Raw genomic sequence first — 23,644 nt, 5'->3', positions numbered from 1 at the left:
TTGCACAGATTTAAATAGTGATATATGGTAAAAGGCAGGTTAATTTGCATTTAGGGTGCAGTCTCAGTGAATTTAGGGCATTTTTTTGTGGGGAGCAGCTGCACTGATGTTTTGGCTTTGCTTCCCTCAAAGGATCTATCTATGTGGGATTTGTATGTTCTCCTGTGCTTGTGTGAGTTTCCTCCAACAATCTAAAAACTTACTGTACTGAAAGGTTAACTGGCTTCTGACAAAACATTAACCCTAGGGTTTATGTGTGTTGGTAGGAAATATAAGGGGTCATTCCGAGTTGATCGTAGCTGTGCTAAATTTAGCACAGCTACGATCAGACACTCAGACATGCGGGGGGACGCCCAGCACAGGGCTAGTCCACCCCGCATGTCAGTGCCGGATGCCCCCCCACCGCAGAAATGCAAAAGCATCGCACAGCGGCGATGCTTTTGCATCTCAGGAGTTACTCCCGGCCAGCGCAGCTCCTGTGGCTGGCCAGGAGAACCTCTTCGCTGCCCCGGGTCACAGCGGCTGCGTGACGCAGCCACCGCAGCCCGCCCCCCAACGATCCGGCCACGCCTGCATTGGGCGGACCGCGCCCCCTAAATGGCGGCTTAACGCCACCTTCCATCTCCCTCCCGCCCAGCGACCGCCTCTGCCTAAGAGGCGATCATTAGGCAACGACGGCTGGCATGCGCCCGCGCCCTGAGGCGCCAGCGCATGTGCAGTTCCGACCCGATCGCTGCGATAAACTGCAGCGAACGATCGGGTCTGAATGACCCCCCTTAGGCTCTAAGTTTCATTGGTGCAGGGTCTACTTTGATTGACTAAATATTCTCTTTAAGGCATTGTGGAATATGTGTGCACCATATAAATAAGAAATATGTCCTAAATTAGGATTGTTGGGATTCATGTCTTATTTTTAAATGAATCCAACCAGTTTTATCACTGTTCTTCCTTACCACATGCAAAATTTCAGCTAACATAAATGTTTGCTGATGACTAGAATGTTGCCAGATCTTTCACACTAGGGACCGAATTCAATTAGCTGCGAAATCAGAGTAGTTTACCGCAGTTGTAATTTCCGCAGCTTTCGCTGCCTTTTTGGCATGAAAACTGACTTTCCGCGGGTATGCACGCTCCCGTGATTCACCTATTCAATTGCATATCCGCAAAAATGGGATTACTGCAAAAAATTTTGCCGAAAGTGAAAAAATGGGTAAATTTGCCTTTATCCCCCAAAAAAGCTAACATTGGATAAGAATATAAAAGTTTATTATTGGTTATAATAAACGGATTTCTGGAACTTAAATTGGGTCAAATTGCTGTTTATATGCTCTTTTGAAAAAAAAAAGAAGTAAAACTTATAGAAAGCTATTTTTTTTTCATCAGAATTTGTGCTAAAATTAAATTCAGGGTACCTAAAATGGGTATAAGTATATATTTGCGTCATTTTAGGGGACTTCTAAAAAAAAAAGTTGAAACAGACCGATCACTCCAACCTGCAAGTCTAAAACCACTTGCCCCACTCTAAGCACCCCAATATACCTTGTACCCCAGTTTCCATCATTTTGCAGTTTTTCACCCCAAAAATCATATGTCATTATTGGGCAGTTAAAAATATTTAAAAACATATAAGTGCCTAATTAGTCAGTCAGGGGGGTGTCCCATGGGTTCTGAACCAAATCCCAACCATTTCAACTCAACATACAGATTTTCCCAACTTTTCATCTGCTCAGAGGTGGTGAATTGAAATTCACAGTAAAATTACCGCAAATTCACTTTTGCCTACAGTTGAATAGCCACTTTTCGCAATTTGCAGTAAAATCGTGGTTTTTATCGTGAAAACGGCTTTTAGCTGCCAATTGAATTCAGCCCTAGGGCTATTTGAATGTATATTAATGTTCAATTTTAAGCAACTTTGAGTGGTTTACTAGTTATTGTTCTAGAATACACATATGCCCAACTTTACAAGGAAGGCAGTATATAGGTTCCCAGGGTAGAATGATACACTTATATATGCGGCTGGGTGATATACATTATTAAAACTTTATGTATTTTTACTTCATCTATATTGATCTTCTCATTTGTATTGTGTGTACTTTTGCATGTAAATGTAATAACTATGTAACTGTTCTAACTTGTCTGGAATGTTTCTCTATACAGAGATGTGGGAATTGTTCGCCTTCAAAAATACAAAAAGTAAAGTGAAATAATTTGCTAAATTACCATTTCATATATAAATAAAATGCCACATTTTTGTTTTCAGTTTCTAATTCATTGTGAGGGCACACGCTTCACAGAGAAGAAGCATGAAATCAGCATGCAAGTTGCAGAATCAAAGGGTCTTCCTAAGCTGAAGTATCATCTCTTGCCCAGAACAAAAGGATTCGCTGTCACTGTAAAAAGTTTGAGAAATGTAGGTAAGGAAAGCAACTGCTCTTGTAGCGAGCGAGAGAAATTCACTGGAATTTGTCTTTTGCCTATTTTTTTTTTCTTTTTAAATAGCTACCAAAATAATATAAGGAATGATAGTGTTAACTTTTTAAGTCCTAGTTATATATATATATATATATATATATGTCTATCTATCTATCTATATATATGTATATGTATATTTCTCTTACGTCCTAGAGGATAATGGGGTTCCATTTAGTACCATGGGGTTTAGACGGGTCCCTTGGTAGCCATGGGCACTTTAAGAGTTTAATAGTGTGGACTGGCTCCTCCCTCTATGCCCCTCCTACCAGACTCAGTTAAGAAAATGGTCACAGCTAGGGGAGCTCCTAGGAGTTATTTTAGTTTTATTGTTTTTTTAAAGAGTTAGGCACAGGGAGGCTGCTGGCAACAGCCTCCCTGCTTCGTGGGACTTAGGGGGGGGGGGGGGGAGTAGGAACCAACCTATTATTAACCTATTATTAAGGTTAATGGTTCTATATCCCCGCTGACAGGACACTGAGCTCCTGAGGGTGATGATCGCAAGCCTCCGAGGCGACCGCTCACTCCCGCAGCACGACCGCCACCCCCTAACAGAGCCAGAAGATAAAAGAGTGGTGAGTATGACGCCGGCACCCCAGGAAGCGGGTTGCCGGCGGGAATGGCGGCACAAGGGTAGGAGCGCAGTTCTGACAGGCTGCGCTCCGAAGGGCTCAGAGGCACAGTGTGTGCGGCGCTGTGTACGGCGCTGTGAGGGGCAAATACCCTCCACTGGTCACATAAGGCTACCAGGGGCTGATCCCACTGTTACCTGTAAATTACCTCAGGTCAATATAATACAATAAGGGCGGGAAGACGTGCCATTACAGGGGCGGGGCTTCTCCTCAGAGCGGATCCAGCACTCACCAGCGCCATTTTCTCCCTGTAGACACACGATGACAGGGAGCACTGTCCTCCACATAACTACACTGCGGTGACAAGGTGTTATAAACAAGGGGGGAGAGTGAATTATGTATTAGCTACCCTGTTAAGGTTAAGCTAGTCAGCGGGGTTTTATATCATAATAAATACCTATAAGGGCGCACTGTAGCTGGCTTCTTGTACTCTGTGACTCAGGGACGTGCGGTGAGGTAAATGGCTCAGGAGGCACTGGCTAGCACCAGAGCCTGATTTACATGCAATATATGAGCCAAAGCGTACATCTGGGCATTATACACAGGTACAGCAGTATAAACTCCTGAAATTTCGTGAGTTTTGATCAGAGATGTGCGGAAAAGTTAACCAGGTGAGGCACTGCCTCACCTGCAATAGACTTTTTACTCCAGAGTTTTGGCTATAAAAATAAAAATTATTAGAATAATGCAAAGAAGATATTTTAAACATACGGGTGGTCTTCTGTATGCCGAATGTCGGGATCCCGGTGCACAGTATACCGGCGCCGGAATCCCGACACCCGGCATACCGACAACTATTCTCCCTCGTGGGGGTCCACGACCCCCCTGGAGGGAGAATAAAATAGTGTAGCGCGCCACCGTGCCCGCAGCGTGGCGAGCGCAGCGAGCCCGCAAGGGGCTCCTTTGCGCTCGCCACACTGTCGGTATGCCGGCGGTCGGGCTCCCGGCGCCGGTATGCTGGTCGCCAGGAGCCCGAGCGCCGGCATACCGTACTACACCCCAAACATACAGTATTCTTTGTATTTTTCATATACTTGATACAGTCAAAACTCTCGCACAAACGTTAGTATGACAGGAAAGGCTCTGCCTCACCCCACCGCCCGTCACTGCAGTGTGACTCTCTGAAGATATTCTGGGGGAAAACTGTGTTAACATTTTCCTGTGTGTGTGTAACCCACTTTACCATGTTTAAGGGACTTTGTCCTGTACTGCAGAATGTATATCTTCTCCTGGGGAGTCTATACCATGCTCAAAACTGTACAAATTCTCAGGCTTTGTGGCAGATCTCCCTGAGTGGTCTCCATAGGGTGTACTTTAAAGTATTTTCTTCAAATATATCCCATACTGGGAAGAAGCTGCAGTTTTGAGTAGTCTGGGAATTAAAATCACACAACTGTGCCTCTCACCCCAATTACGTACCCCAACAAGCGTACACTGTCCCATATAAATTATATATGAGGGGGGCTATATATGTTTGAGGCTATTAGAGATGAGGAATATTATTTAGATATATATATATATATATATATATATATATATATATATGTAATATACATATATAATGTTTTCCACTGTTAAGGGCGTTAAACTCCTTATTTGGGAAAACCTGAGTACACCCAGAGATATTATCCACATCCCTAAAGAGTGTCTAAATTGTCAAAGGTTGTTACCTGTCCCTGGTACAACCTCCATAAAGGCTGATCGCAGATTGAGACTAATCTCTAATACTGTACACTGCTGCAGTGACTCGGAGACCCACTATTGCGTAGATCTCTGGGGCTATTGTAACGTGGTCAGGCTTCTTACTTGATGATTTAGATTCTATGTAAAGGATTGACATGTACTTGTTTCTATGTCACATATAGGATTCTACAGGCTTCACGGCTGGACGCCATGAAGGAGATTGGCTTGCATAACGCATGGCAGTTTCGACACACAGGGGAAGGTGGCTACACCAATGGACTTCGAATACAGAATCCAAGAAAGGTATGGTGAGTCAGCCCTTCAAGGGTGAGGCCCTGTTGAGACGCTCGAGTTACGTGAATATCCGAGCCAACTGCGGGTAAGTGGACATATCTTCCTTCCGCAGCTGCACAGACAGGAAATTAGATCCTACACCTATACTGCAACCCCTTCAAACCGCAAGGTTTACACATGATTACTCCACTTCCTTTAGAGGTCATTGGGGAAATTCCAGAAAACCTTCACCGCTAGGTTCCTAGGAACGGATTTCGGGTTCGGTATTCTCAAAACATTAGTTTTGACGGTGGACCTCACTGCCTGGGGATAAAGTAGGTGGGAGAGAGACTAAACAGATTTCAGTAATAGGCGATATCCTGCCTAGTCCCCTGGGAAATGTTAGGCTGCCCAGGGGTGCAGGCTGGAGTTTCTAGTACTCCCGCCTCACAGATTCTTCAAATCAGGTTTACTTGCTTCTCAGACTGAAAGTATAATACGCTGGAAGCTATTCTAACATTTGACAAACACTTGTCATTATTCCAGTTTCACCTCATTTACGTAACAGGGGTTGCTATTCGAACCTAGGGTCATCGAACCCCTACTGGTGGGTGTTCAATTCAGGATGGAGTCTGAGAGCGGTGATCTCTGGTCAAGATATTGGGGAATTCCTGGTATCCCGGGATATCAGGGGTGCGTACCTTCACATTCCAATTGGGCCGCCTCTCTAGGCCTATCTAGGGTTGCACTACAACTATGTCACTTCCAGTTCCAAACACTGCACTTGGCTACTACGCAACACCGGGGGTGTTCATCAAGGCCATGGCAGCATATATCCTCCTACTACACAGACCAGGAGTGGACATAGTTCCATATCTGGAAGACCTTAACATCCTCCAGGGAGTTGTTGTTACAGAGTGTTGCTCTCTCACATCAACTGTACCGGGATCTTGGGTAGATCCTGAAGCTTCCAATTTCACATTTGGAGCCGACAAGGGGCGTTCCTTCCTGGGGATAATTCTCGACACGGAAGTGCAGAGGGTGTTTCTACCGGTGGAGAAAGCGTTGGTGATCCGATCAATGGTCCGGGATGTCCTGAAGCCAGCCCGGGTATCGGTTCATCAGTGCATTCGCCTTCTGGGGAAGATGGTAGCCTCCTATGGGGCTCGACAGTACGGAAGATTCCTTGCACGGTCTTTCCAACTGGATCTTCTGGTCAATTGGTCGGGATCTCATTTTCACATGCACCAGCGTATATGCCTGTCGCCGATAACCAGAATTTAACTCATCTGGTGGCTGTAAACTTCTCACCTTCTCGAGAGCTGCGGGTTCGGGATTCGGAATTGGATCTTTCTAACCATGGATGCCAGGCTCAGCGATTGGGGAGCTGTCACCCAAAGTGAAAAACTTCTAAGGAAAGTGGTCAAGTCTGGAATCCATCCTTTCGATAAACATTCTGGAGATAATGGCCGGGTACAACGCCCTTCTACAAGCGACACATCTTCTTCAAGATCAGGCCATTCAGGTTTAGTCGAACAATGTAACGGCGGTGTCCTATATACACCGACAGATTGGAACGAAGAGCAGACCTGCAATATCAGAGGTAACAAGAATCCTCCTCTGGGCAGAAAATCACGCGATGGCGCTGTCAGCAATCTTCATTCTGGGAGTGGCCAACTGGGAAGCGGACTTCCTCAGCGGACACGATCTCCTTCCAGGAGAATGGGACCTCCATCCGTAGGTATTCATAGAGGTCACAAGCCGAAGAGGTGTACCTCAGCTAGGCGTGATGGCCTCTCGCCTCAAAAAGAAGCTTCGGAGGTACTGTTCCAGGTCCAGAGACCCACATGCAGTGACGGTGGTCACCCTGGTAACTCTGTGGTGTTCTAGTCAGTATATGTGTACCCTCCTCTTCCACTCATCCCAAGGATTCTCAAGCTCGTAAAACATGAGTTCAGGCGTCCCTCATTGTTCCGGACTAGCCAAGAAGGGCTTGGTATGAGGATCTTCTGGACTTCCTGCTGGAAGATCCGAGGCCTTTTCCTCTTCGCGAGGACCTTCTGCAACAAGGGGCCGTTCACCTATCAAGACTTACCGCAGCTTGTTTGACGGCATGGAGGTTGACTACTTGATGTTAGCTCGGAAGGGCATTCCGAAAAAGGTCATTCCTACTCTGCTCCAGGCTAGGAAGGGAGTAACGTCTCAGCATTACCATCGGAATTGTAAAATGTGTGTCTCTTGGTGTGGATCCAAGAAGTTTCCTACGATGGAGTTTCAACTTGGACGGTTTCTCCTCTTTCTACAAGTAGGTGTGGATGTGGGTCTACACTTGGGGCTCCATAATAGTCCATGTTTTGGCCTTGTTCATTTTCTTCCAGAAACAATTGGCTGCTCTCCCTGAGGTTCAGACTTTCTTGAACGGAGTTCTGCACATCCAACCACTTTTGTGGCTCCTGGGATCTTCATGTGGTGCTGCAGATCCTGCAATCGAATTCGTTCGAGCCTTTCCAGGAGGTAGAGGTCAAGTTTCTTACTTGGAAGGCGGTCACACTGTTAGCATTGGCTTTGCTAAGTGTGTGTCGGAATTGGGGGCTTTGTCCTACAAGAGCCCCTACTTAATTTTCCATGAGGATAGAGCTGAGCTCACTACGCGTCAGCAATTTCTTCCAAAGGTTGTGTCGGCTTTTCATATCGACCAACTATTGTGGTGCTAGTGGCTACTGACTCCTCAATTCCCTCAAAGTCCTTGGCTGTTGTGGGGGCTTTGATGACTTATGTGAAGAAAACTTCTCGTCACAGAGGGTCGGACGCTTTGTTTGTCCTTTGTTATCCCAACAAGAATACTTATAAGCAGACGGTTTCTTGCTGGATCAGGTTTACTATCCAGCATGCTTTTCTATGGCAGGCTTGCATTGTCCAATTCTGTTAAGGCTCACTCTACCTGTAAAGTGGGTTCTTCCTGGTCGGCTGTTTGGGGTGTCTTGGCTTTGTAGCTTTGCCGGGCAGCTACTTGGTCAGGGTCGAACATGTTGGCTAAGTTCTACAAGTTCGATACTTTGGCCTCTTAGGACCTTAAGTTTGGTCAATTTGTTCTGCAGGAGCCTCTGCACTCTCCCTCCCGTACTGGGAGCTTTGGTACATCCCCATGGTACTAAATGGAACCCCAGCATCCTCTAGAACGTAAGAGAAAATAGGATTTTAATTACCTACTGGTAAATCCTTTTCTCGTAGTCCGTAGAGGATGCTGGGCGCCCGCCCAGCGCTTCGTTTCCTGCATTGTTACTTGGCTAAGTATTGGTTCAGCTGTTGCTGTTCTTCTTTCCTGCTGATTAGCAGGGTTTCTTCTAGTTCCTGCTGGTTAGCATGGTTTTCTTCATGTTGCATGCTGCTTAGCATAGTTTCTTCATGCTGCATGCTGGTTAACATGGTTTCTCCATGTTCCTGCTGGTTAGCATGGTTTCTTTCATGTTGCATGCCGGTTGGCATGGTATCTTCATGTTTCATGCTGGTTTACTTGATTTCTTCAAGTTGCATGCTGTTTTGCATGGTTTCTGCATGTTGCATGCTGGTCAGCATAGTTTTTCGTTTCGGTGTGAGCTGGTGTGAATCTTACCACTATCTGTGTATTTCCTTCTTTCGAAGTATGTCCGTCTCCTCAGGCACAGTTTCTAGACTGAGTCTGGTAGGAGGGGCATAGGGGGAGGAGCCAGCCCACACTATTAAACTCTTAAACTGCCCATGGCTCCAAGGGACCCATCTATACCCCATGGTACTAAATGGAACCCCAGCATCCTCTACGGTCTACGAGAAAAGGATTTACCGGTAGGTAATTAAAATCCTATTATTATACCTTGGTGCCTCATTTGGAAGTAGGTTAGCTAGGTTAAAAAAAAAATACAAATCATCCAGATTATATCACTAACAAACCCATACATTGTCATTGAAATAGATATGTCCAATTCCTACAGTAGTATATTAGTATATGGATACCAATTTTGTACTTCAGTTTTTTCTTCTTTTGTTTTCAAGGAGATGATACTTTTTAGGGATCCTAGAAATTGTGTATTGTGCTCTCCTTTACACTTACCCTTGCTTACCAACACAAAAAGTGTAATCATTACATTACTGTATGTGCCATTGTTTTTAGAACGCCACCATGTCACTGTCACAAAATCACTCATTTTGGTTTGTGTTTTAAAACTGATAATAAAGCTGCATGTAGCAGCCCCAGCACTCTTTCCTTGTGATTGTGCAGCTTTAAGCAGTGACATCATGAGATGCCTGGGACAGTTGGGATAGCTCTAGAGCAGAGGTTCTCAAACTCGGCCCTCAGGAACCCACACAGTGCATGTTTTGCAGGTCTCCTCACAAAATCGCAAGTGAAATAATTAGCTCCACCTGTGGACCTTTTAAAATGTGTCAGTGAGTAATTAATACACCTGTGCACCTGCTGGGTTACCTGCAAAACATGCACTGTGTGGGCCCACGAGGACCAAGTTTGAGAACCTCTGCTCTAGAGTGATTACATTTTGCAGAAAGCATTCATTTTGAAAAAGTTTATACGCATTGCAAGGTCAGTAACCTAACGTAATGGTTCTTAATTCAATCACTGCATACTGCTGTAAGTGTAAGCCACATTTGGAAGATGGGTGTCCTACGACTAATTAAATCTCAAATTTGTCAGTCTGCTACAGCGGCGGATTGAGATGAAAAATCAGCCTCAGTCCTAAATGGGGGTTGGTCTACTGGCATATATGGTGCATCTACATGGGTCTGATGGTATATAAGTGGCATGTGGATTAATACAGTGCATCCGGAAAGTATTCACAGCGCTTCACTTTTTCCACATTTTGTTATGTTACAGCCTTATTCCAAAACGGAATAATTATTTTTTTCCCTCAAAATTCTACACACAATGCACCATATAATGACAACGTGAAAAAAGTTTTTTTGAGATTTTTGCAAATTTATTAAAAATAAAAACTAAGAAATCACATGTACATAAGTATTCACAGCCTTTGCTCAATACTTTATTGATGCGCCTTTGGCAGCAATTACAGCCTCAAGTCTTTTTGATTATGATGCCACAAGCTTGACACACCTATCTGTGGACAGTTTCACCCATTCCTCTTTGCAGTACCTTTCAAGCTCCATCAGGTTGGATGGGAAGCGTCAGTGCACAGCCATTTTCAGATCTCTCCACAGATGTTCAATCAGATTCAAGGTTCTCATCTCTCCACAGAGGAATGCTGTAGCTCTGACAGAGTGACCATCAGGTTCCTGGTCACCTCCCTGACTAGGGCCCTTCTCCCCTGATCGCTCAGTTTAGACAGCCGGCCAGCTCTAGGAAGAGCCCTAGTGGTTACGAACTTCTTCCATTTACGTATGATGGAGGCCACTGTGCTCATTAGGACCTTCAAAGCACCAGATATTTTTCTGTACCTTTCCCCAGATTTGAGCCTCGAGGCAGTCTCGGAGGTCTACAGACAATTCCTTTGACTTCATGCACTGTCAAGTGTGGGACCTTATATAGACAGGTGTGTACCTTTCCAAATCATGTCCAATCAACTGAATTTACCACAGGTGGACTCCAATTATCCTGTAAGAACATCTTAAGGACGATCAGTGGAAACAGGATGCATCTGAGCTCAATTTTGAGCTTCATGGCAAAGGCTGTGAATACTTATGTACATGTGATTTCTTAGTTTTTTTATTTTAATAAATTTGCAAAAATCTCAAAAAAAACTTTTTTCACGTTGTCATTATAGGGTATTGGCCCTCATTCCGAGTTGTTCGCTCGCAAGCTGCTTTTAGCAGCTTTGCACACGCTAAGCCGCCGCCTACTGGGAGTGAATCTTAGCTTATCAAAATTGCGAATGAAAGATTCGCAATATTGCGAAAAGACTTCTCTGTGCAGTTTCTGAGTAGCTCGAGACTTACTCTTCCAGTGCGATCAGTTCAGTGCTTGTCGTTCCTGGTTTGACGTCACAAACACACCCAGCGTTCGCCCAGACACTCCTCCGTTTCTCCAGCCACTCCCGCGTTTTTCCCAGAAACGGTAGCGTTTTTTCACACACACCCATAAAACGGCCTGTTTCCGCCCAGAAACACCCACTTCCTGTCAATCACATTACGATCACCAGAACGAAGAAAAAACCTTGTAATGCCGTGAGTAAAATTCCTAACTGCATAGCAAATTTACTTGGCGCAGTCGCACTGCGGACACTGCGCATGCGCATTAGCGACTAATCGCTCCGTTGCGGAAAAAAATAACGAGCGAACAACTCGGAATGACCCCCCATTGTGTGTAGAATTTGGAGGACAAAAATGAATTTAATATTCATTAACAGAACAAAATATGTTATGTGGCTGTAACATAACAAAATGTGGAAAAAGTGAAGCGCTGTGAATACTTTGCGGATGCACTGTATGATGGCATAGAAGGGACATCTGGAAGGATCTGATGGCATTGTTGAACAGAGGTGAGTCAACGTGCTGGGGCAAAAATTGTTTCTTATTGCAGTAAATTATTCAGTGCTATAAGTAGCTAGAATAATGCTGAAGTAAGAGGCTACAGTAAGTGTCCTACTCCTAACAATACAATGAACCCTATAGTCCTACGACCCACATACCACCCCCTTTATTGCCATCTACCCCAAAACACCAGCTTTTAAAAACAATGCAGCACCATACTTATTATTATTACTATTAACTGTGCAACATAAATCTCCATGCTACTGTATGCAGTCTGCGTCTTCTGTACATACCCAGGAACTGCTCCCTCTCAGCTCCTGTACACTGATATCTACCAATACCATGTTATAATGCCTGGAGGAGCTGGGTACATCTCAAAATTATCAATGATTGCTCAGGGTATGCCCAAATAGGGTGGGTTGGCAAACCAACCATGCAATGGTACCGTAGGCTGCAGCTTTATCCACCTAGTGGTTCACCAGTTATTGATCTTCCTCCATTCCTCACACTCTGGCCCTATCCTCTCCTCCATCACCCTCCTCCCTCCATCACACCCTGGCCATTTCCCCTCCTCCATCACTCTGCTGTTTCCCTGACACCCTCTCCACATCCTCTCCTCCATCACCCTCATCCTTCCCTCACACTCCGGACCCCTCCTCTTCATCATCCTATTTCCCTCATACTCCAGACACATCCTCTCATCCATCACCCTCCCCGTTCTTTCACACTTCAAGCCACATCCTCTCCTCCATCACTATGCTGCTTCCCTCACAGCCTGGCCACATCCTCTCTTCCATCACCCTCATCCTTCCCTCACACTCAGGACCCCTCCTCCTCTTCATCATCCTATTTCCCTCATACTCCAGCCACATCCTCTCATCCATCACCCTCCCGTTCCTTCACACTCCGAGCCACATCTTCCATCACCCTGCTGTTTCCCTCACACCCTGTCCACATCCTCTCTTCCATCACCCTCATCCTTCCCTCACACTCCGTAACCCTCCTCTTCATCATCCTATTTCCCTTATACTCCAGCCACATCCTCTCATCCATCACCCTCCCTGTTCCTTCACACTCCGAGCCACATCCTCTCCTCCATCACCCTGCTGTGTCCCTCACACCCTGGCCACATCCTCTCCTCCATCACCCTCATCCTCCCCTCCTCTTCTTCATCATCCTATTTCCCTCATACTCCAGCCACATCCTCTCATCCATCACCCTCCCCGTTCCTTCACACTCCCAGCCACACCCTCTCCTCCATCACCCTGCTGTTTCCCTCACACTCTGGCCACATCCTCTCTTCCATCACCCTCATCCTTCCCTCACACTCCGGACCCCTCCTATTCATAATCCTATTTCCCTCATACTCCAGCCACATCCTCTCATCCGTCACCCTCCCCGTTCCTTCACACTCCAAGCCACATCCTCTCCTCCATCACTCTGCTGCTTCCCTCGCAGCCTGGCCACATCCTCTCTTCCATCACCCTCAACCTTCCCTCACACTCCGGACCCCTCCTCCTCTTCATCATCCTATTTCCCTCATACTCCAGCCACATCCCCTCATCCATCACCCTCCCCGTTCCTTCACACTCCGAGCCACATCCTCTCCTCCATCACCCTGCTGTTTCCCTCACACCCTGGCCACATCCTCTCTTCCATCACCCTCATCCTTTCCCCACACTCCGGACCCCTCCTCTTCATCATCCTATTTCCCTCATACTCCAGCCACATCCTCTCCTCCATCACCCTGCTTTGTCCCTCACACCCTGGCCACATCCTCTCCTCCATCACTCGCATCCTTCCCTCACACTCCGGGCCCCTTCTCTTCTTCATCATCCTATTTCCCTCATACTCCAGCCACATCCTCTCATACATCACCCTCCCTGTTCCTTCACACTCCCAGCCACATCCTCTCCTCCATCACCCTGCTGTGTCCCTCACACCCTGGCCACATCCTCTCCTCCATCACCCTCATCCTTCCCTCACACTCCGGACCCCTCCTCTTCTTCATCATCCTATTTCCCTCATACTCCAGCCACATCCTCTCATCCATCACCCTCCCCGTTCCTTCACACTCCGAGCCACATCCTCTCCTCCATCACTCTCCTTTTCTCACAGTGGTAGCTCAGTGATTGTCAGTATCAGCAAGCTGGTCTGCAGTATCACTGCTGCTCCTCTACACCCAACTCCTCCCATGCAGGCTGCACGGCCACTATGTGTAGTACACTGAGACCATGTAGGCTGCTTGTCACTGCTGCAATGATTGGTCACAGACATAGCTGAAAGAGCAGTGCACTGAGCATGGTCGTGCATTGTCAGTGACACTGTGTGACAGCCACTGCTGATCTGAGGACTGGCAGGTGGCCCTGTGGGAGAAGTGGTCACAAGCCCTATCTTCCCCTCGTGCTGTTGGTGGCCCAATCCTCCCCTGGTCTGTTGCATAGCTTCACTAGAGCTGATGCTGTAAGTGTCACTGTGAAGTAGATGGGAGTTAGAAACATTCACTAGGTATCCAAAGGTACCTTATGTTTCAAAATTGCAAAGACAAGACTACAAGCAAGATACATTATATACAATATATTATATATCAAGGTATTCATAAAATATATCAATATTATAGTAAATGGTAACTTAAACAATTGCCAGGTAAATTACCAAAACCCCTAAAGCAATTTTTTCCCCACACAGTGTTCCTGGGAAGAGACAGCACTCCACACCACAAGGCCTTAACAATATAAATCACCCCTATCTCTCCCATGCTGTTCTGTCTCTCAGTAGATACCCTTTTACTGTATACCCTGTGGTAGTCCCCAAGAGGGTTGTATAGGATGTGTGTAGATGATCCAGTCTTTTTCTATATTCTTCTGGGGATGGTATCCGGATCCCGGTGCTTGGGATGCCAGCAGTCATAATACTGACATTGGCACCCCAATGCTCAGGATCCCGACATGTACTAGTGAGTATACTATATCTAATCCCCAAACCCCCTAAAACTAACCCTCCTTTTCTGTAGCCTGACCCCAACCCCCTCCCTTCAGCCTAACCCTAACCAATTCCCAGTGGTGTTTAACCCTAACCTCCCATTCTCACAGCCTCACCCTCCCTCCCCCACAGCCTTACCCTCCCCAGGGGTGCCTAGCCCTAAGTCCCCCTCCCTGTAGCCTAATACCCCCAGACTATCTCTAACCTCCATGGCTTACCTCTCCGCTTACCCGGCAATTCCTCATTTGGGAACCCAGCACCAGGCTAGTGATCAATTTTCGGATCCCGGCGACAGCATTCAAAGTAGTGTCAGGATTTCGGCGTCGGTATTTCGACTGCTGGGCCACGCATAGTGGCCAAGTGGGTCCAGTTCACTTGCTGGAAGGAGGGTTTTGTGTTCACACGGATCCTATTCTGCCAGTTGCCGCAGAACAGGATCCGACCAGTGCCACGACGGGATTTCAATAGAACACAGTGCGACACAGCTGCACTGTGTGAACACATACATTCAAATGTATACATTCAAGTTGAAATCCCGTTGGCCTGTCATCCGGCTCAACGGCAGCATGCTGCAGTTGGTTCCGGTGGCTGCGGCACCACCGCATATGTGTGGGTGGCTGCATAGGAGCCCATGTGCAGGCTCCTTCCGGCCAAGCGGACCTGCTTGGCTGCTATGTAAGGCCCTAGCTTTACGCCGGGACCCTGACTGGATATCTACTCCGTTGTACAAGTTCCACTAGGTATTTTTTTGGAACAATAGTTATTGAACAATGTTAATGAAGGGGAATGGGTATGTTAATACTTTCCAAGCTTATGTGATTGAAATTAGGATTGTAAAACCACTGCCTTTCAGTTTCTCATATTCCCTTGAGACCGTCAACACTTTCCCATATATGTTTGGGGTATATTTACTAGAGATCTCCTGGTGACATTTCACATACAAACATGACAGTATAGCTTCACACAAAGCACCCTAATTTACTACTATCCCCATGGGATGTTTATGTTGAAAATCAGTGAGCCAAGGGAAGCACAGGTGGCATAGTGTTTACCATTACTAGCTCCCAGCACTGAGGTCTTTCTGTTCGATTCCCATATGTGTGGTGCTTGTATGTCATCTCGGTTTTCTCAGGTACGCCAGTTTCCTCCCACAACCCAAAAACATACTGATAAGCTAATTGGTTTATGTCAAAATGTGTATATGCGTGTGTGTACATGTGAGAGGGAATATAGATTGTGAGGGTCTGTAGAAAGCGTTGAGAAAATGTGTGCTCTATATAAATAACTGTTAATATAGAAATAAGTCCATTGTTACATTTCCCTACCTTGTCATATCATTTTCCATATAGCCACAGTTTATGTTTTTTTACCTACAGTATGCAGCATATTTAATAACTGTATAGTCCGTGATACGTCCATGGCAAACAGAGGAGGTTTGTTAGTCAGTACGTGTAGAGGCATTCAGAACTGGAACTTTTTTGTAGCTAAATAAAATACCTATGCATGCATTAAATCATATCTAATTTATACTAGCTGGTGAGGTATGATTGTATTGCTAAGCTTGTAATCAAATATCTCTTCTCAGTCCCTGCTGTGTGGTTGATGTTGCCTTCACATTTAAACTCCATCAAAATATGTCTCTTCTTGGCCAGTTATGAGGCTGAGCTATACAGGCAATGAAGACTTGCGGTATTTAGTGTCATGTTGACGTATTCCTACTATTGCTCTGTGTCAGCTTCAGTGTCCAGTGACAATCGTGAACCTGAGACTTCATATTTGTAAACCTCATCAAATGGAAACTAAGAAGATCAGTGGGTGAGAAGGGTCCTTGACACAAGAGTAACCAGATAATTTCCCTCCATGAACTCCACAGATTAGGCCAGTGCCAACCACAATGGTGTCAGTGCTGCTCTTGCTTCAGTAGTGGTACAAACAGGGCACATCTCAGCGCCACTTACTGTAGCACCAGGTGTACCAAAAGCTCATTGGTGATAAGGAGCTGTTTTAGGTGTTTTCCTTATGTTCTAATTGGAATTATTTTTTTGCGTTACTTCAAGCAATTTGATGTAATGATGTTCATTGTGTAATACAGGTTGAGTATCCCATATCCATATATTCCGAAATACGGAATATTCCGAAATACGGACTTTTTTGAGTGAGAGTGAGATAGTGAAACCTTTGTTTTCTGATGGCTCAATGTACACAAACTTTGTTTAATACACAAAGTTATTAAAAATATTGTATTAAATGACCTTCAGGCTGTGTGTATAAGGTGTATATGAAACATAAATGAATTGTGTGAATGTATACACACTTTGTTTAATGCACAAAGTTATAAAAAATATTGTATTAAATGACCTTCAGGCTGTGTGTATAAGGTGTATATGTAACATAAATGCATTCTGTGCTTAGATTTAGGTCCCATCACCATGATATCTCATTATGGTATGCAATTATTCCAAAATACGGAAAAATCCGATATCCAAAATACCTCTGGTCCCAAGCATTTTGGATAAGGGAGACTCAACCTGTACTAATAACCTGAAAGTCATGTTATAGCAGGGACGTGCACTCAGGTAAACAGCTCAAGAGGCACTGGCTAATACCAGAGCCAGATTTACACACAATATATGAGCCAAAGGGCTCATGTGGGCATTATATAACAGGTACAGCAGTATTTACTGCTGGAAATTTGGTGAGTTTTGATCAGAGATCTGCGGAAAAGGAGATGTAGTTGTGTGACCGGCGGTCAGGAGAGCACCGGTCACAATACCAATGCCTACATCCCGCTCCCTCACAATCCTGACATTTGGCATGCCAACTAGCAGTGACTATTCCCACTTGTGGGTATCCACGACACCCATAGAGTGGGAATTGCGCCCCCCAGGGGTTAAAGTGGGCTGGAACGGGGCGGAACTGCGTTCTGTCAGTTGTAATTGGGGATGGAACTACACCCAGCCACAGCAACTAAGTGCAACATTATAAGCATGCTTCTCTCTTTGCTGCCCCGCCTCCGCCCACCCTCAACAAATACAGGCAGCTGCCTATTTATAAAGCACTGGACATCTGGGAGGCTCTGCACGCATGTGTATCTAGCTGCCCCGCCTCTGCCCTCCCACCTTAAACACACTGCTGCGCTTGCTGCGGCTGCCTAATACATTATACATAATACATGAAGCAGGACTGAGATTGGAGGCCTCCCTATGGCTGTCCCGCTGTGAGACGCCCACCTACACTGCCCATATCAATAGATGCTGCACTATGGACAGGGATGGATATGGCCCGCCCCACAACCTCCCGTCCCTCTTCTCTGGCAGTGGCTGCAGGAATAACACAACGCAGTGACGTTAATGTGCGTCAGTGTATTCTGCCGTGTAAAGAGGAGATGCTGTGTGAGAGGACCCACGCGGACACCGGGAGCACTGGTTACGGTGGTCCTTCCTGGTGCTGGTATGAGTACTGAGTCTGCAGTAGTGCAGTTACATGTTATTGCTTGTCCTGTAGTTACTTTTAAGTTTTATGAGAGCATTCTGCTTCTGCTAACATGCTAAACACTGTTTATTGTGACTGTCAGTGACCCTAGGTGCTGCTCCCACTGCACTCCCCCCACTGCTTGTCATCACCCTTCGCCCACTGCCCCCCCCCACACCCACCATTGCTTGTCATCACCCTGCTCCCACTGCCCCTACTGCATGTCATCACCTTACTCCCACAGCCCTCCCACTGCATGTCATCACCCTGCTCCCACTGCCCCCCCCACTGTATATCATCACCCTGCTCCCACTGCCCCACCCCACCGCATGTCAGCATGTCATCACCCTGCTCCCACTGGCCCCACTGCATGTCATCACCCTAATCCCGCATCCCTCACTGCTTGTCATTACCTGCTCCCACTGCCCCCCCACACCCACCACTGCATGTCATCACCCTGCTCACACTGCTCCCCCACTGCCTGTCATCACCCTACTCCCACATCCCTCACTGCATGTCATTACCCTGCTCAAACTGCTCCCCCACACCCACCACTGCATGTCATCACCCTGCTCGCATTGCTCCCCCACTGCATGTCATCACCCTTCTCCCACTGCCCCCACACACGCCACTGCATGTCATCACCCTGCTCTCACTTCCCCCACACACGCCATTGAATGTCATCACCCTGCTCCCCCACTCCATGTCATCACCCTGCTTCCACTGCCCGCCCACAACCCCCACTGTATGTCATCACCCTGCTCCCACTGCCCCCCCTCCCCACACTGCTTGTCATCACTGTGCTCCCACTGCTCCCCTACTGCATGTCATCGCCCTGCTCCCACTGCTCCCCCAACACCCCCCCCCCCCCCCCACTGCATGTCATCACCCTGCTCGCACTGCATGTCATCACCGGGTTGGGTATGCTTTACCGGCGGTTAGTACACCGCTGGTCACCATACCAGCTACCACCACCTTTTAAAACGGCTATTCTCTAACGTCCTAGTGGATGCTGGGGACTCCGTAAGGACCATGGGGAATAGACGGGCTCCGCAGGAGACATGGGCACTTTAAGAAAGAATTTAGATTCTGGTGTGCTCTGGCTCCTCCCTCTATGACCCTCCTCCAGACCTCAGTTTGAATCTGTGCCCGGACGAGCTGGGTGCTGTTCAGTGAGCTCTCCTGAGCTTGCTGTAAGAAAGTATTTTGTTAGGTTTTTTATTTTCAGGGAGCTCTGCTGGCAACAGACTCCCTGCATCGTGGGACTGAGGGGAGAGAAGCAGCCCTACTCTCTGCAGATAGGTCCTGCTTCTTAGGCTACTGGACACCATTAGCTCCAGAGGGATCGTACACAGGATCTCACCCTCGTCGCCCGATCCCGGAGCCGCGCCGCCGTCCCCCTCGCAGAGCCGGAAGACAGAAGCCGGGTGACAGAAGCAAGAAGACTTCGAAATCGGCGGCAGAAGACTCCAGTCTTCACTGAGGTAGCGCACAGCACTGCAGCTGTGCGCCATTGCTCCCACATACACCCACATACTCCGGTCACTGTAAGGGTGCAGGGCGCAGGGGGGGCGCCCTGGGCAGCAATTTAGAACCTCTTTGGCAAAAGTTTGCATATATACAGTTGGGCACTGTATATATGTATGAGCCCCCGCCAAAAATTGTATATAAAAGCGGGACAGAAGCCCGCCGTCGAGGGGGCGGGGCTTCTTCCTCAGCACTCACCAGCGCCATTTTTTCTCCACAGCTCCGCTGAGAGGAAGCTCCCCAGGCTCTCCCCTGCAGATACACGGTAGAAGAGGGTAAAAAGAGAGGGGGGGGCACATAATTTGGCGCAAAAAGCAATATAACAGCGGCTACTGGGTTAACATTAAGTTGCTGTGTTATTCCTGGGTTATATAGCGCTGGGGTGTGTGCTGGCATACTCTCTCTCTGTCTCTCCAAAGGGCCTTGTGGGGGAACTGTCTTCGAAAAGAGCATTCCCTGTGTGTGTGGTGTGTCGGTACGCTTGTGTCGACATGTTTGACGAGGAAGGCTATGTGGAAACAGAGCGGGAGCAAATGAATGTGGTGTCTCCGCCGACGGCGCCGACACCTGATTGGATGGATATGTGGAAGGTTTTAAATGATAATGTTAATTCCTTGCATAAAAGGTTGGATAAAGCTGAAACCTTAGGACAGTCAGGGTCTCAGCCCGTGCCTGATCCTATGTCGCAGAGGCCGTCAGGGTCTCAGAAGCGCCCACTATCCCAAATTGTTGACACAGATACCGACATGGATTCTGACTCCAGTGTCGATTACGATTATGCAAAGTTACAGCCTAAATTGGCTAAATCCATCCGTTATATGATTATAGCAATTAAGGATGTGTTGCACATCACAGAGGAAACCCCAGTCCCTGACAAGAGGGTTCATATGTATGGGGAAAAAAGGCAGGTGGTGACCTTCCCCCCCTCACACGAGCTAAATGAGTTATGTGAAAAGGCTTGGGAATCTCCAGATAAAAAACTGCAGATTTCCAAACGGATGCTTATGGCGTATCCCTTCCCGCCAACGGACAGGTTACGCTGGGAATCCTCCCCTAGGGTGGACAAAGCTTTAACACGCTTATCCAAGAGGGTAGCCCTGCTGTCACAGGATACGGCCACCCTAAAAGATGCTGCGGATAGAAAGCAAGAGGGTACCCTGAAGTCCATTTATACACATTCAGGTACCTTACTAAGGCCGGCAATTGCGTCGGCCTGGGTGTGTACTGTGTAGTGCTGTAGCAGCATGGACGGATACCTTATCTGAGGAGCTTGATACCTTAGACAAGGATACTATATTAATGACCCTGGGGCATATAAAAGACGCTGTCCTATATATGAGAGATGCTAAAAGAGACATTAGCCTACTGGGCTCTAGAATAAATGCAATGTCGATTTCTGCCAGAAGGGTCCTGTGGACTCGGCAATGGACAGGTGATGCCGACTCAAAAAGGCACATGGAGGTTTTACCTTACAAGGGTGAGGAATTGTTTGGGGAGGGTCTCTCGGACCTGGTCTCCACAGCTACTGCTGGAAAGTCAAATTTTTTGCCATATGTTTCCTCACAGCCTAAGAAAGCACCGTATTACCAAATGCAGTCCTTTCGATCACAAAAAGGCAAGAAAGTCCGAGGTGCGTCCTTTCTTGCCAGAGGCAGGGGCAGAGGAAGGAAGCTGCACAACACAGCTAGTTCCCAGGAACAGAAGTCCTCCCCGGCTTCCACTAAATCCACCGCATGACGCTGGGGCTCCACAGGCGGAGCCAGGCCCGGTGGGGGCGCCTCTCCGAAATTTCAGCCACAAGTGGGTTCACTCACATGTGGATCCCTGGGCAATAGATATTGTGTCTCAGGGATACAAGCTGTAATTCGAAGAGATGCCCCCTCACCGATACCTCAAATCGGCCCTGCCAGCTTCCCCCTTAGAGCGGGAAATAGTGTTAGCTGCAATTCACAAATTGTATCTTCAACAGGTGGTGGTCAAGGTTCCCCTCCTTCAACGAGGAAAGGGTTATTATTCGACCATGTTTGTGGTACCGAAACCGGACGGTTCGGTCAGACCCATATTGAATTTAAAATACCTGAACATATACCTGAAATGGTTCAAGTTCAAGATGGAATCGCTCAGAGCGGTCATCGCAAGCCTGGAAGGGGGGGATTTTATGGTGTCTCTGGACATAAAGGATGCATACCTTCATGTCCCCATTTATCCACCTCATCAGACGTACCTCAGATTTGTGGTACAGGATTGTCATTACCAATTTCAGACGTTGCCGTTTGGTCTCTCCACGGCACCGAGAATATTTACCAAGGTAATGGCAGAAATGATGGTACTCCTGCGGAAACAAGGGGTCACAATTATCCCATACTTGGACGATCTCCTCATAAAGGCGAGGTCCAGAGAGCAGTTGCTGATCAGCGTGGCACGCTCTATGGAAGTGTTACGACAACACGGCTGGATTCTAAATATTCCAAAGTCGCAGTTGATTCCTACGACTCGTCTGCCCTTCCTGGGCATGATTCTGGACACAGACCAGAAGAGGGTTTATCTCCCGATGGAGAAGGCTCAAGAGCTCATGACACTGGTCAGAAACCTATTGAAACCAAAACAGGTGTCGGTGCATCACTGCACGCGAGTCCTGGGAAAGATGGTGGCATCATACGAGGCCATTCCCTTTGGCAGGTTCCATGCGAGGACCTTTCAAAGGGATCTACTGGACAAATGGTCCGGATCACATCTTCAGATGCATCGGTTAATCACCCTATCCCCCAGGGCCAGGGTGTCTCTTCTGTGGTGGCTGCAGAGTGTTCACCTCCTCGAGGGCCGCAGATTCGGCATTCAGGACTGGGTCCTGGTGACCACGGATGCAAGCCTCCGAGGGTGGGGGGCAGTCACACAGGGAAGAAATTTCCAAGGTCTGTGGTCAAGTCAGGAGACTTGCCTCTACATCAACATTCGGGAACTAAGGGCCATATACAACGCCCTACGCCAAGCGGAGTCCCTACTTCGCGACCACCCGGTTCTGATTCAGTCAGACAACATCACCGCAGTGGCTCATGTAAACCGCCAAGGCGGCACAAGGAGCAGGGTGGCGATGGTAGAAGCCACCAGAATTCTTCGCTGGGCGGAGAATCACGTAAGCGCACTGTCAGCAGTGTTCATTCCGGGAGTAGACAACTGGGAAGCAGACTTCCTCAGCAGGCACGACCTCCACCCGGGAGAATGGGGACTTCATCAAGAAGTCTTCGCGCAGGTTGCAAGTCGGTGGGAGCTGCCACAGGTGGACATGATGGCATCCCGCCTCAACAAAAAGCTACAGAAGTATTGCGCCAGGTCAAGAGACCCTCAGGCGATAGCTGTGGACACACTGGTGACACCGTGGGTGTTCCAGTCGGTCTATGTATTTCCTCCTCTTCCTCTCATACCCAAGGTGCTGAGAATCATAAGAAAAAGAGGAGTGAGAACAATACTCATTGTTCCGGATTGGCCGAGAAGGACTTGGTATCCAGATCTGCAAGAAATGCTCACAGAGGACCCGTGGCCTCTGCCTCTAAGACAGGACTTGTTGCAACAAGGGCCCTGTCTGTTCCAAGACTTACCGCGGCTGCGTTTGACGGCATGGCGGTTGAACGCCGGATCCTAGCAGAAAAAGGCATTCCAGATGAGGTCATTCCTACGCTGATAAAGGCTAGGAAGGACGTGACGGCTCACCATTATCACCGTATATGGCGAAAATATGTTTCTTGGTGTGAGGCAAGGAATGCCCCTACGGAGGAATTCCAGCTGGGCAGTTTCCTTCACTTCCTACAGTCGGGAGTGACTTTGGGTCTAAATTTGGGTTCCATTAAGGTCCAGATTTCGGCCCTATCCATTTTCTTTCAAAAAGAACTGGCTTCTCTGCCTGAAGTTCAGACGTTTGTAAAGGGAGTGCTGCATATTCAGCCCCCTTTTGTGCCTCCAGTGGCACCTTGGGATCTTAACGTGGTGTTGAGTTTCCTGAAATCACACTGGTTTGAACCGCTCAAGACGGTGGAATTGAAATATCTCACCTGGAAGGTGGTCATGCTACTAGCCTTGGCTTCGGCTAGGCGTGTGTCAGAATTGGCGGCTTTGTCACATCAAAGCCCTTATCTGGT

General features: G+C 47.4%; 1 protein-coding gene across 2 annotated transcripts in view; it reads left to right on the top strand.

Moving 5' to 3' along the window:
* AGPAT4 (1-acylglycerol-3-phosphate O-acyltransferase 4) overlaps window positions 1–23,644 on the top strand; it is a 287,709-nt gene that overhangs the window by 225,103 nt on the left and 38,962 nt on the right. For both annotated transcript variants that reach the window (XM_063919737.1, XM_063919738.1), the window contains exon 5: window positions 2,261–2,414. In XM_063919737.1, the coding sequence (XP_063775807.1) occupies window positions 2,261–2,414 (154 nt within the window). The remainder of the gene's footprint in view (window positions 1–2,260; window positions 2,415–23,644) is intronic.

Source organism: Pseudophryne corroboree, chromosome 4, assembly GCF_028390025.1.
Source record: "Pseudophryne corroboree isolate aPseCor3 chromosome 4, aPseCor3.hap2, whole genome shotgun sequence".
NCBI classification, from domain to species: domain Eukaryota; kingdom Metazoa; phylum Chordata; class Amphibia; order Anura; family Myobatrachidae; genus Pseudophryne; species Pseudophryne corroboree.
The sequence above is the reverse complement of the archived record's forward strand: the minus strand, read 5'-3'. Positions and strand labels throughout refer to the sequence as shown.